This window comes from Gallinula chloropus (assembly GCF_964237585.1).
Source record: "Gallinula chloropus genome assembly, chromosome: 10".
Lineage (NCBI taxonomy): Eukaryota > Metazoa > Chordata > Aves > Gruiformes > Rallidae > Gallinula > Gallinula chloropus.
Genome location: NC_140095.1, coordinates 7,859,705 through 7,873,767, shown reverse-complemented (window position 1 = coordinate 7,873,767; position 14,063 = coordinate 7,859,705). Strand labels below are relative to the sequence as shown.

The window sequence follows — 14,063 nt, the reverse complement described above, 5'->3', positions numbered from 1 at the left end:
GCAAGCCACTGACATTAGGGCTCTCAGACATCAACCTGGCAAGATCCCTTGCTATCTACAAGCTGAAGTGTGCTCTTTACACACCAAGTCTTCAATTTCCCATCCTGCCTTTAATTAGGCTTATTCTTAATGAGGTGATCAATGTTTTTCATTTCCTCCACATGTTTCGTATGAAGGACAAATCTTGGTGGCCACTGGAGAACATGTACAACAGCACACACCAAACCCAAAATTTACAAGACAATTTGTTGACGATGTTTCCCTTCCCACCCTGTTCAGCATAAAAGCAATTGAAAAACCTTTTCAGGAACATCAGATAGCATGTTCACATGTTCACAGGGTACTTTTATCCACATCCCAAGAACAGACTTGGATTCATGACTGGCCAAATACTTAGATACAGGAAAACCTCAATACAAGGCTTGATAACAGACACTAATGTAAAGCTGCAATAAACTCAAAGGAGCTCTCTCAACATTTGTGCCTAGAGATATATTTAGAATTACGCAAACATCTCCCAGAACTTCATCATAGATTCACAGAAGGGTTTGGGTTGGAAGGGACCTTAAAGATCAACTCCCGGCGTCCACCCAGCAGTCCCCAGGTACAAATATCAGAGCAAAGTAATCTTTGTGCTAATTCACAGAGTCGCAGAGGAGAAAGGGAAGCCCTAACTTTGTTCCTGTGTTATTCCATCACAGCCAGGGAAGAAGATTTAGCAAAGCAGCTGCTTGAGCTTCATGGGAAAAGGCTGTAACCACAGCAAGGCAGGAACAGATAACATCGCATTGACCTGTCTTCAGGGTCTGGCATTCACATTTTCATAAAGTGTCTCCGAAGATAAATCACTATACTAATAATATTTGTATTGATTATCTAAACCGAAGCGGCAATCGACTCCATTGTCTCACTTCCTCTTAAATTGCTCACAGATGGGATCCTATTTCCTATTCTGCATTTCTAATGGGAACACTTAAATCACAGCACAGAATTACATACGCACACAAACTGTTAACAAAAACCCTTTTATGACTTGCATGAAAATAAAGATTTTTCACTTTGCAGCTCGCTTTGTGCTCCTTGAAGAAATTAAAAATGGCAAATTATCAGTGGACCTAAAAATTACTCCTCTTCATTCTTTTCAGGTCCCTGATACTTACTGACAGCCAGGCCTGCGCTTTCTAAGTGCTGACCAGCGATGATGGAGAAGTTTGGAGAGAGAGCTAAAAGGTGATTAATTTAATCCCCCCACACACACACACACACGAAAGTCAAGGCTCTTTAAGCTATTTCAAGGTCCAGAAGCAGGGAAATCAAAAATCACTGTAGTGTCAGAGGGAAAATAAAGAGCTTCTGCTATTACTGCAGGCACAAAGCAGGGAGCGCTGCAGAAGGTGGTGGGAGCTTCAGGTGGGAAGCTGCCCATGGTGACAGTTGGCGTAGCAGCTATCAAAAACCAAAAGTAAAGGAAATCAGCAAGAAATACATCATTTGAAATTGGTTTGTCACGAATCAAAAAGGAAAAAGCTTGAGTTTTTCTTCCCAAACTTCTCATCCCACCTTAGCAGAGCTTCTCCCTACCTTGGCACAGAACACGGCAGGGTTGAAAAAAAGAGAAAAATGAAAATGTCTTAAATGTACAGATGGTTGGTGCAAGATGCTTACAGCACGTTTCCATCAGCCGCTGAAGCTTTCGGGGTGTCTCCTGGAAGGCGAGGGCAGCCCAGGCTCCTCGCTGGGAGCTCCGGCTCCAGGATCATCCCCACACTTGCTTTCAAAGGAAAGCTTCACCTCCGCCCCGCTGCAGACAAGAAGGGGAGACATTTGAAGGAAAAGCACAAAAATAATAATAATAAAAAAAGCAAATCAGGGGGTGTTGAGCAAGACAGGGAAAAAAAAAACAAAACCCAGAGCCACAACAGAGCAGCTGGACGGCGAAGGCGTCTCGGGATCGGGCCAGTCCCCAGGACCCATATAACTGTACAGCTGCCATGGTGAATGATCATCCCTTAGCTGAGGTCAGCTCTGCCCCCGGGCTAAGTAAGTGAAAATAAATGGTTTAGAAGATAAAAGGTCTTTTAAAAAAATTATTTGTCTTGTTGTCGTGTCAAAACTGTAATGGGAAGGGACTGGAGGCAGCAATAGGTCGTTTAAGTAGGAAACAGCCATCCGGAGGGTTCGGGGGAATAAATTACAAAGCACAGTTGGCACCGGGCTGAGCTGCACCGGGACAGGCGGATGGACCGACAGTCCCTCCCGGACCCGTCTCCTGGAGGACAAGCAGTTCTGAACGCCTGGCCTGCACAAGGCTGTGTTCCCCTAACCCGGACCGATGCTCGGGCTACATCCATCGTTGTTCTTGCAGGTTAATTCTGCATCTTCCAGCCACCATGGGTTTGGGTTTTTCCTTTCTGGTCTTCCCAGGAGGGGGATGAGAATTGATTTCAAGTGTTCTAGGGAGGGAAAGGGTTAAAATCAGGTTTCCCAAGGCAGCTTGTTGTTAAGGTGCCAGAAATACTGAGGGGGAAGAATGACTTGCTAAAGATGGGACAATGGCACTGGTATTTTGCATTTGTTTCCAGGCTTTGAGATAGAACAAATGGGAGTCATTAGTGAAATGAGTTTAGGGAGTTCTAAATTAGCTGTCAGGCTGCCAAACCCCAAGAAGTGCTATGTCAGCTCATTAATTCTGGAGAGCACAGGATTACCCAAACCTAGGAAGGAATCCTGCAAAATTGAGAGTCAATTAAAGGAGGCTATTTTGCTGTAATAATATTTTCCACACATGTTACACCTCCTCATGGAACAGAGCCCACTTCTACCACAAACGAAATCTCTGGCGGGATGGAGTGTGGCTGATGTCTAGACAGCTGTAATGTGCTCTCCGTGGGCTTGTCCACTGGCATCTCTGGGAAGCTCCAGCTAGAGCAGCAGGCAGGGCCAGCAATCTGCGAGCATATTGCCCAGGCTGGGGCAGCCCTGGTAAGGAGGCACCCATCTCCCCAAACCCCTTGCTTTGGGTACATAGCCCAGACAAGCATGTGTCTTGTGTACCACGATACACGGAGGGGATGCCTGGCATCATGCACACACACCACCTCTTGAATTTGCATTTGCCTGACCCCAGATTTGCTGACCCCGTGCCAGCAACCCCAGGTGTTGTTACCCTCCCCTAAGCTCTCAGGAGCATCGCTTGAGCCCCACTGAGATCCTGGGGGGTGGGAGGGTGTCAGTCATGAAGAAGATTTCCCTGGCTTAAGGTCCATCCCCTGGGTGGCTGGAAACCCTGATGCTGAGGGGATGATGGGATGCTGAGGAGAGATGTCATACCTGTGCACTGCCCCTTGTCAGGAGCGTCCTCAAACACACACCCCCATGCTGCAGACATGCTGCAGCAAGTTTACACAATAGATGGTTTGTAACTTTAAGGGACCCAAAGGAGCAAATACCACCAGATAGCAACCTGGCACACACCGACTTACAATCCACCTACATACCCCACATCCCAACCAACCTTCGGGACACGCAGGCAAATAAAAGTCACCTCTGCAGAGAGGGCAAGCCCAAAGACCTCCCACACCCCCCTCACCTCTCTGCTGATGGCTATCACTTCTCACCCACCCGCAGGACAGCAGTAGCCAGGGACAAATTAAAACAAAAATCGCATGGCTGTGAAATACAAATGAGGCCAAAAAATGCCTTCACCCAACCAAGAGAGCTCTGTCTCCCCGACCACGCCGGATACAAAGATCGTGAACAAACAGGATAGAATGTCTTCTGCCTTTTGTGAAATGAAAATAAATGAAAGGATCTAAGGTTTCAGGTCACTGATCCCTCTCTTCCCTATCTGTACCATTTATCGGAGGGAGAATATAAAGGTTCCAGGTCCTTTTCTTTCTCTTTTTTTTTCTCTTGTCAGCACTTTAATGGTTGTTTTTTCTCCTTCCCCCTTTCATTTTCTGAATGAAAGGGCCACTTAGGAACCTGTAAAGTAATAATAAGCTTATAACAGGAATATTGTTTTTCTGGGCCAGTGCAAACTCCTTCTGAATAGGCTGAAAAGATTAAAGTAAAAATGCAATCTGTAAATAGATCAGCCTTTTAATTAGTTTATAGTCTGTTAAGAGATAATATTTTGCTCGCATAGATCGACTGTTATCTAAAGATCTCAGAGCACTTTAGGAACATCAATTAAGCCTTCAAAAAAAAAAAGCCCAACCTTGGGAGATAGGTAAGTGTATTTAGATTAATTAGTGTTGCTGTGAGCATCAGGCATTATTATTAGATTTAATTTAGTCCAATAATTGACTTATCTGTTAATGGATTCTAATTCATCTGAGAAGGGATCAAATCCATCTGATTAAAAGGATTACATCGACTCAATTAATTCTATTAACTGATTTAATTTGCCATTTACGTGGGGCCAGATCTTGGCCCCAAAGAACGCACAAACCTGAAATTACATACTGGAATTACTATGCCAGCAAACCCACGCCTTGCAGAGCACACATCTTTCCTCAGACATGGCATTTGCAGACCCAGATGAAACACTAAAGGGGGCTTCCTCTGGCTGGATTCCCTCAGCCCTGCCATGTCTTCTACCCCCACCCCCCAAAACCAGGGCTGGCCGGTCATTTTGTCATACCCATGGAAGTGAGCAATTCACTGCCTGAGATCTGCCACCTCCCCTCTTTTCTGGGCATCCTCGTCAACCAAGAGGTGAGAAGTTTTACAGAAGTCAATAAAACCTTGCAATAAAACTAACCTCCCTTCAAAGGCAGGACAACCCTCTCACGCCAACCATTTGGAACCTGTGTCTGTGGAAGGGAAAAAAAAAAAAGAAAAAAGAAAGGAAAGGAAAGAAAAGCATCTCTTTTCACTTGGACACTGGGCTTTAACCAGCTGTGAACACATGGGAGGAGAAGGCAAAGAGGTGTTATTAGTTCTTCCATCCTTGAAACAGGCTAAGTGCTGATTGCTGGTGAGGAATGCCACAGACCATTGCCCTTGTTGGGAGAATTCAGGGCTGGAGCCAGCCCACAGGCACCTTCCTCCTCATCACCCTTCCATTCTCTCTGACACTGTCTCCCAAAGTCTTCCCTGGGTTGTAACCCTTAGGACACAAACCCACTTCAGCTGCACCATTGCCCCTCCTGTCCGTGGGGACAGGGTTAAGACAGCGGGAGACTGCGCCATCTGCAAGGGCGACGCAGCCAAGCAGCGCACTGGGCACTCCCCAGTGCTAGGCCCGGTTCTAACGGACTCCCCAGTGCTAAGCCTGGCTCTGATTGACTCCCCAGTACATCACAGAGTCTCAGAATTGTAGGGGTTGGAAGGGACCTCAAGAGATCATTGGGTCCAACCCCCCAAATGGGAGTGGGAGACTGCACCGTCTGCAAAGGCAACGCAGCCAAACAGTGCGCTGGGCACTCCCTGACGCTAAGCCAGGCTCCGACGGACTCCCCGATGCTAGGCCTGGCTCGGACTCGCAGTGCCAGCCTAGAGGCAATAAAATAGGAAGGAAGAGAGAAAGGGCAGGAGGCAAACCAGCCATCTGCTGCAGCAGAGGAAAGGTGGTCCTCCCTTCAGAGGCAGATCCGACCAGTGAGACGGAGATGTGGATCAAAAGTTTGCAACCGTTGAGATCCCCAGACCTGGTTTAAGCCTCTCTCTGGTCTTGATCAAAGGTTACTCTGTAATAATGCCTCGGGGGGAGGGGTTCCCAGCACATAATGAATCCTGTGTCATTGCTTTTGTATCCAGTTTTGGCTGTAACACAGATGGTTCTCACTTCAGTAACTCTGACATCTCTCCCCCCTTCATTATCACAGCTAGGAGCTCTGCGTGGTCACATCCCGGACCTCCACGTCCCACCTCACTGTCTCCCCGATTATCATGCTCCAAGCGTTCCTGTGCCAAGCAAGATGACGAACAGATTTCCATAACCTTTCAGCAGGGCTAGGGATGGGAAGGCTTTGCAGCTTGATGCATCAAGGAGTTTTATTAGGAGGCGCAGAGGAGGGAGCAGGCAGGGGGTGTCAGCACACAGCCCCCCGCCGCCAGAGCACTCCAGGTTGTCGGGATGCCAGTGGCAGAGAGGATTTGGTGGTGAGGAACGACGTGGGCACCCAGAAATCTCAGGCTCTGCAACCGTACAGCATCGCCACCGGTCACGAGCATGCTCCCGCGCGAGGATTTGTTGTTCAGACACGATTGCATATGTATGAAGGGGACAAGATGGGCTTTGACACATAAATTAGCACTTGTCAGCTGCTCACGGGCACACTTCCCTGCTGCACCCCACCGTAAGTGCTGCCTTCTTTTATGGAAAGGAAAACTCCATCACGTTACCTGACAGGCACCGTGGGCAAGAGCCTTCCCCGGGCAGCCAGCAGCCAGCACACAGTGACTAGTTTACATATCAAACCTTAAGAGGATTAATGCAATAAAATGACACAATAATTAGCAGCCGCACGGCACTTCCCACTCCTGTTTTATCTGGAAATTTGGGAATGACAAAGGACAAGGTTGATGAGACCTCAGGGTAGGCCTTTCTCCGAGAGAGCGGGTGACTCCACACAGCAGCAGTAGGGGTCCATTTCCCACCAGCCAGGTGCTCTGCAGCCATCACCTCCCGGGCCGCAGCCCACCCTGCTCACCCACCCACACCAGCAGCAGTAGCTGCCCTCAGTGCCAGGCACAGCGTGTACCTTGTCCTACCCAAAGCTCCCCGAGGATACAGCCCTTTCCAGGGTTTGACCTGCCATCACCGCAGTCCCTTGCCATCACTGCAGCCAGTGCTGCAAGTAAGGTCAGCCCCACACGAACGTGCAATGCTAGCCAATGCCCACACACCGCCCCAGCAATGCATGAGCCCACGGGGCTGTACGCCCATAAGAGGAAAAGGACCAGTTCTCCAAATAGCCCTTAAGTCCTTCCAGCAATCAACCAGAGCAAAAGCATCCCTGCCGAACCGCCTCCAAACGCACCAGGATTAGTTTTACTGTAATTCAGCCAGCCAGCAGCCTTTCTAGCACGGTGCTTGTGCACAGACCACGATGAGAACAGTCCAACACCCTGCTCCTTCAATTATTTGCATTCCCAAGGTTCAAGTCCAGCTTTAGGGTACTCCCAAAGCTCCAAAGTCTCCTGAATTTCAGCTCAAACCAAATATCCCCCCCACCTAAAAAGATCAGAGTGGTCCACTGAGGTGCTGGATTCACCCAAACTCAAGCCCAGAGTTCACAGGGAAGAACATCCCCAGAGACCAGGCTGGGTATCTATCACCTGTGCATCACAACAGACAGGCTGAGCTCACCTAACAGGCAGAAAAAAATTTTCTCTACAAGCACCATCCAACATTAATAAATTGGGATGTGACACTACTGTGGGAACTGCCCGCAGCTGGGAGCAGGGCTGCCAGCCTGCTCCAACACATCCCAAGTTTTTAACCTGGAAAAGTTGGGGGTTTTCTCCCTTTTGTCCTGCTTTTTACTGCTGCTCTTATTTTTCTCCACGAGCTTTTTCAGCCCAAAGTACAAAACCGAAGCCTTTTGACCCGGAGTCTGGGGGATCCCAGTAAATATTCTTACCATATTTATCTCCGTCTTCTCCTTTGGCACTGATCCTCCTGCCAAGCACTTGGATGTGTTTCCCACTCGTCCTGCTGTAGAGCTGATAGAGCCGAAGCTGCTTCCTGCTCACGTCGTCCCTCGCTCGCGTCTGGTTCTCCACGTGTATCCGAAAATCTACATTCTCCTCGGCGGCGAACATCTGAGTGTGGATGGGGAAAGGGGGGAAAGAGAGAACAGAACAGACCATGAAACAAAACAAGCATCTCAGCGCAGCTGCACAGCAACCTGCCAAGGGCACATGGAGTGAGGGGATTCGGATTTGGCTGCCCTTGGCGTGACAGCATGGGGGAAGTCCCAGGAAAATGCTGCCGACACTGGCAGACCAGACTCCGGCTTCACACAGGCATAAAATCTGCCATGATCAGAGTGGCAGTTGTATATGAGCACTCTTCGGACCAACTTGTTTTGCCAGTACTGCTTTGCAGTGAAGCCAGGCCCTGGGTGAGCATCTACGGATGCATCGCTGTCTGCCTCGACGGGGCCACAATTTGGGGAGAAATCACAAGGGCCAGGGAGAGCCAAACCAGCATGTCCAGGCTGTTGTCAGCCGGGGCTGATGGCTGGAGCCACTTCATTGGTTTTTTTCTGGCCAACTGATTAAATTGAATTCACTACAGACTGAAAATATTCCCAGAAACTTTCCCTGATACATTTTCCCCCCTCTGGAGGTTCTTGCTCCTTATCTTAACTTCTGCCAAGAAACATGGAAACAGGATTCACCAGGCTACCTTGCCCAAGGACAGAGGACCAGACAAGCCAGCCATTCTCAGGATGTCCCTCCGGTCCGGGAGGCTGAGCAGCACATGCCTGAAAGCACTTCACACCCTAACACCACCCAAGCCCAGAAATCCCTCCACGGTCTGTCCCCAAGAGCACAACACCCACGCTGCCCATGCCAAACACACAGAGGGACAGTATTTTGGTGGCACACTCCCTTCACAGGGCAATAAATCATCCAGAAAACAAAAGGAAAAGATGACTGAGTGGCACACAACAGGCAACTTTTAATTTGACCAAGACAAAGACCATTCCAAGTCGACTCACTGGTGAATTCGAATGCTGTCTGCGCTTGCATCTAAGAGACAAAATCCACCACGAAATAAGAACCACATGGGAATTTAATGATGTTTAGAGGTCTAAGACCAGCAGAGGGACAACATTTACTCCTAACAGGGTTACCACTTCTCTTCCTAACACATTCCCACGATGGCACGCTCATCCTCCCAGCCTGCAAGCAGCACTCTGAAGTGCTGGTGTGGGGATGGAGCTGGGACTGCAGACGAAAAAGGGTGAATAAATCCTCGCTCGGGTCCATTCCAGGCTAAAGCCCGTAAGGACAAGGGACCACAGCAATGCAGCCCCACGACAGCCTCCCACATACATGCAGCACCTTACTCCAGCAACCACTTTGAAGCCACATTCTCCCTGAAAGTCAAAACCACCAAAGAACTTTTTAGTGTTCCCAATTATAAAGCAGATGCACGGATCGGTGGCAGAAGGAAACCTCCAAGCCAGCAGCACTGCTTAGCACCAGACCTTCACTAAGCAACCCAAACAAAAACATTATATTCAACACAGTGGCAACAGCCCCGAGGTTCACAGTGATGTTGCAGGATCGCCTTTGCTGCCCTTATTAAATGCTGGGATTATGCGATTTGAATCCCAAATCTCAGGAGAGAAAGGGATTCAGCTCTCTTATTTCACTGCAGAAGTCAGGAGAGCACAGGACCCAAGCACATGGGCTGTGCAAAAGGAGATTCAGGGTGACACAGGGTCAAAACAGACATTTGGAGTGACAGCAGAGGTGACAAGCAAGACCAACGCAACTCATCACGGTGGCATTTCCCACTCTCAGAAAACAGCACAGCGAGAAGCTGGGGTCCCCTGGCAGGAGGTACAGCGGGATGCTGACAGAGAGTACGTCCTTCACCTGAGCCAGGCTCTGCTCACCCTTTCCCCTCCCAAGGCACCGCAGCTATGCCTGGGCACAGCAAGCAAGATGTGAATGTTCTTCATCTGGTTTTGTCCTTCCTACATCTCCTCTCACTTTCTTTTCCTGTTGCAAAGGATGCTATAAACTACCAAAGCCAGAGATGTTTGAGCAATGTTGACAGCCCGTCCCATGCCCACAAAGGCTATCTGCAGTTCAGATTCTGGCTCCATCATCTTCAGATTTAGAATATATTTTAAATCAGGATGACGTCGCTACATTGCTTTCACCACATGTTAATGAATTTCACATTTTTCTAGGGAGAAAAAAAAAATAACCAAACCAAAACAGGTGGGATCTGAAGCGGGGGGAGGGCAGGTTGCTTTGCTTTCTTGGAACCTTCAAATAGAAAAGGCAATCTGTTTTCCAAACCACATTTTAATTCTTTCTTTTAATGGGCTCTCGAGCACTCGTGTGGCAGAAGCCCCTGCCCACAGCTGCAGTGCCCAGGCAGACTCTGGAGTGCCCACAGAGCCATCCAGCGCCGTGGTCAGCTCCAACACCCCATGACCCTCCTGTGCATGTTTGGCACACCTCTCCTTCCCAAAATCAGCTAATTTGGTGTCTCCTTCCTTGGCAAGGAGGACACGCCACAGCCTAGAGTGGTGATGTCTCTTCCTCCTCCAGCCTGGCTGGCATCTCCCCCAAGCCCAACACCTCGCCCAAGCCCAGCAGCAGCCTGACACAGGGATCAGTGGGGGGACATTGACCCCTAAAATAAAGTCCACCAAGCAGGCATCATTCCATCGCTTGCCCAGTAACAGGCCCAGCTCTACCTCAGGGGAAGAAATCCTGGAGGAGGACCGTACTGCAGGTTCTCCTCACAGCTGACCTGTCCCTTGGGGTCAGGAAGCCATGGTCCCAAGCAGCTGTGAAACAAACCACCAGGACTTAGCTGCCTGCTTAAAGATAAGCACTCTGCTTAAGCACTAGGTTGAAACAGGATGCTCTCCTGGATCACGGCCAAGGCGAATTAGCCGTGCCAGCCTGGGCTGCATCTGGCCTGCAGCAGAGAGTATCGATACTCTAAAATAAAATTTCATGCAGTGTCGATTTCAGGAGATAAAACCCATTTGATCAGTGCTGAAATCCGTTCTCACAGTATCCCTGCCCTAAAGAGCATACTCCCTCAAGCAGCTAACTTTACTGAGATAAGAAAGTCCATTTATATGTACCATGAGAGAGACTCTCTTTCATAAATCTCAAAAAAATTAGTAACATATGCCTCCTCTGGTAACTGATCGCCAAGAAGGTCACCTAAAACCAAGTCCATCCACCCTCAAATACGCTTCCATAACAATCACAACCATGCAAAAACCAATGCAGAAATGTCCCAGACCCACTTGAAAACTTAAGGGCTGCCCCTTCCCTTCACCAAAGTCAAAGGAAATCTCAGGAAACCTTTTTTCTCTCTTCCCCCCCCCCCTCCCCCCATTAATACGTTATTCCTCTACATAAAATCATCATATGCAAAGTTATCACCTCATTTTTTTTTCTCCCTTTCAATCTGATCATCTGCACATCCTCACTGGAGGTAGCAAAACCCACAGACTCTGGATCCAGAGATCAGCACAACAGGTCCCTGAAAGGAATGGCTGCTGCTTGCACCTTCAAGCTCCCGCCCAGCAACGTGCCCCGTGAGACACACTCGCTAGGGCCAGGAGAAGGAGTTCCTGCATTACTTTATCTCTTCCAGTGTTTTGGTGGGACTTGGGGTTTTGCAAATCTATCCAAGTGGGATGGGCCACCGGACAACTTCAGCATCCCAGGACAGCGGGTTTCGTAACTCCATCCTATTCTTGGCCAACGGTTTATAGTCTGCAAAATCAGTCCTTAAAACAGAGCATCGAATTTGGGCGCCTTTTTATTCCTCCTCTCTTTTTCTTTCCAATCAGTTCCTCATCTATTTATTATCCTGACATCTTTCAGTAATAACATTCAGCCAACAAAGGCAGCCGAAGAATTTTAAAATGCTTTTTGAACCCTTCATCTTAAAGAGTGACTCTCCTATTTGTTAAATCCCCAATGGAAGGGCGAGGGAAAGACCATTTGGCTGGCACAGCCTAAGGTTTCACCATTAAGTAATCCAAGAAGCACCCAATGATGGCAAAAGCCTCCGACAGCAGCACGGCAACATTAGTCCTACACGGGCGTGTGCCGCATCTCTGCGCATGCTGATGCCTTGTCACGAGCAGCGGCGGCCCCGCCGAGCTCCATGAAATCCTTGCGGTGCCAAGACATGTGTACGGGATTTGGCTTTCCCGCTGACCGACCTCTCTGCACTTCAAACCTCCTATTTTGAGCTTCTCAGGGAGAGGGGATGTTAATCTGTCGCCGCTCACGTCATAAAGCGTTACAGCAGGAGATGTCTGAGGCCCACAGCATGGCCAAGTTAGCTGGGAGCTGGACTTCAGCATTTCCTGATTTTTTGCTTGTTATCCTGCAGAGCCTCCGAGCCTCACCGGGGAGCAAACCATATGTCATTCCCAACCCGAACCAGGAATACAAAACCCCTCTTGCTAAGGGCCGTGCCGATTGCAAAAGATAAACAAATCCAGCTATTCAAAGTCCTTTCAGACCCCATCTGATAAGCAGGAAATACTTATTACCTTCCAGCCATCAAATCAGCCCAGTATTAATGATTTTCTCCGTGACCTTCTAAGCACATGAAAGCTAACTCAATAAGGTCAACAAGAGGATATCCAAGACAGATCTCTCTCAAGCCCACAAAGCCGAGTAACAAACCACTTTGCTTCCATGACTTTGGCAACATTCCTCTATGCCAATTACAGCAGGATTTGCTAGCTTGCTATGACAGTCATCCTCAACATACAGTGAAACACGATGCACTCCTCATTTCCTGCTCTCTCCTCTTCTGGGCTGCAAAGTCAACCCATTGCTGGGATATTGATACCTCCAGGTTAGAGCCGAGCTCAAAGCCGGGCAGAAGTGGATGTATTCACATCTCCGGGCTTAGAAGCATGTTTAGAAATTCATTTAACATGAAGCAGCTTCATATTCAGAGGCTCAGCAGGAACCCAGAGAGAGGTGCGAGGGCCCTTTGGAGTGAATCTCCGTGCATCCAACAGGAGAGATGCTGTGGGACAAACGTAACTAAGCCTTTCAAAATAACAGAACTCAGACCTTTGTTTAGGCATTTGTTTCTTCCTGCTGTCCACAGAAAAATACTCTTCCCCCCCCCCCCCCCCCTTGAAAAACAAGCATCCAAAAAGCTACATTTCAGTCTTGGGAGATGTCACCTGGGATGACAACTGCGTGCCCTCAAGGACGCACTGAGAGATGCAACACTGTGCACCACGGAAACAGTCGTTCAAAGCGATACAGACATGAGAGTCCCTCAATGGTGTTTATGCCATGTTTCACTTGATATGCTCCCTGGGAATTTTTTGTTGGTGGGGGAAAAGAAAAAAAATACAATTTCACCAGACGAGCATGAAGGTCCTGTTTAAAACCCAGAAGATGCCAAGAGATCTCCCTCCACCAGAGCCATACCGCTCCACAGCCCGTTCATACACCGACCTGTTCAAGCTGCTGTGGTATGTGAAGTTCAGTGACATCTGCACTCTTAATGCACTCCAAGTGAAGTGCATGTATGGGATGGAGCTGGGAAGGAGAAGGAAACGGGGTGATGAGGGGGGTCAAGCCTGCCATCCCTGTGGATTCCAGAAATGTTAAACAAGACCCAAAGACAAGACATTCCCAAGGACTGGAAGAGGGGATGTGCAGCTCAGTGAGGTGAGACATATTTGGATCCAAAAGCTGCTCTGCAAGCAAAGCTGCCTTTTCCCCAGAGAGCTGCTGCCACACTAGGAGAGGCCAAACATTAAATCTCCCTGGGCCGCAATGGACCTTCATTCTCTCCCAAAACACACAGCTCCTGGAGAATACAGCCATCGCTCACCCATATGCCTCCAGCATCTCCCCGAGATGCCACCAGCCTTCCACACCCATACCATTGCTGCCCAGCTTGGAGCCTGCTGACCCGCAGTGCCAAAACATGGGGACCAGAGAGACTGAGGAATCACAGAATCATAGAACCACAGAATCATAGGGGTTGGAAGGGACCTCAGGAGATCAAGTCCAACCCCCAAAGCAAATGGTTTTATGGCACATCAGTCAGTATTTGGCCATTTTCTAAAGAAAGATGATGCCACCTTCAAGAAAACCGAATCTCTCTGATGACAGTGAGCCTTTGCCAGGAGTGCCAAAACACCCCATTTGTGAGATGGTGACATTTTAAACTTGCTCCACGCTAGGAAACGCTTGGGCCTGGGGAAGAGCAGGGTTTCAGCCTTGATTAATGGCCTTTAAAGCCCCAGGAAGGCGGCTGCAAGCCCAGCACAAGAGTATTGCTGGAGCGCAGCTCCAACACCCTACCCTCCTCATCCCCACCTGCATCTGCCCATTCTCACCAGTTC

At 48.8% G+C, this 14,063-nt stretch overlaps 1 protein-coding gene across 1 annotated transcript in view; it reads right to left on the bottom strand.

Annotated features, from left to right (window-relative positions):
- The window catches only part of FGF18 (fibroblast growth factor 18), a 67,441-nt gene that overhangs the window by 34,248 nt on the left and 19,130 nt on the right, over positions 1–14,063 (bottom strand). The window contains exon 3 of the mRNA XM_084268745.1: positions 7,593–7,773. Coding sequence (XP_084124871.1) covers positions 7,593–7,773 — 181 coding nt within the window. The remainder of the gene's footprint in view (positions 1–7,592; positions 7,774–14,063) is intronic.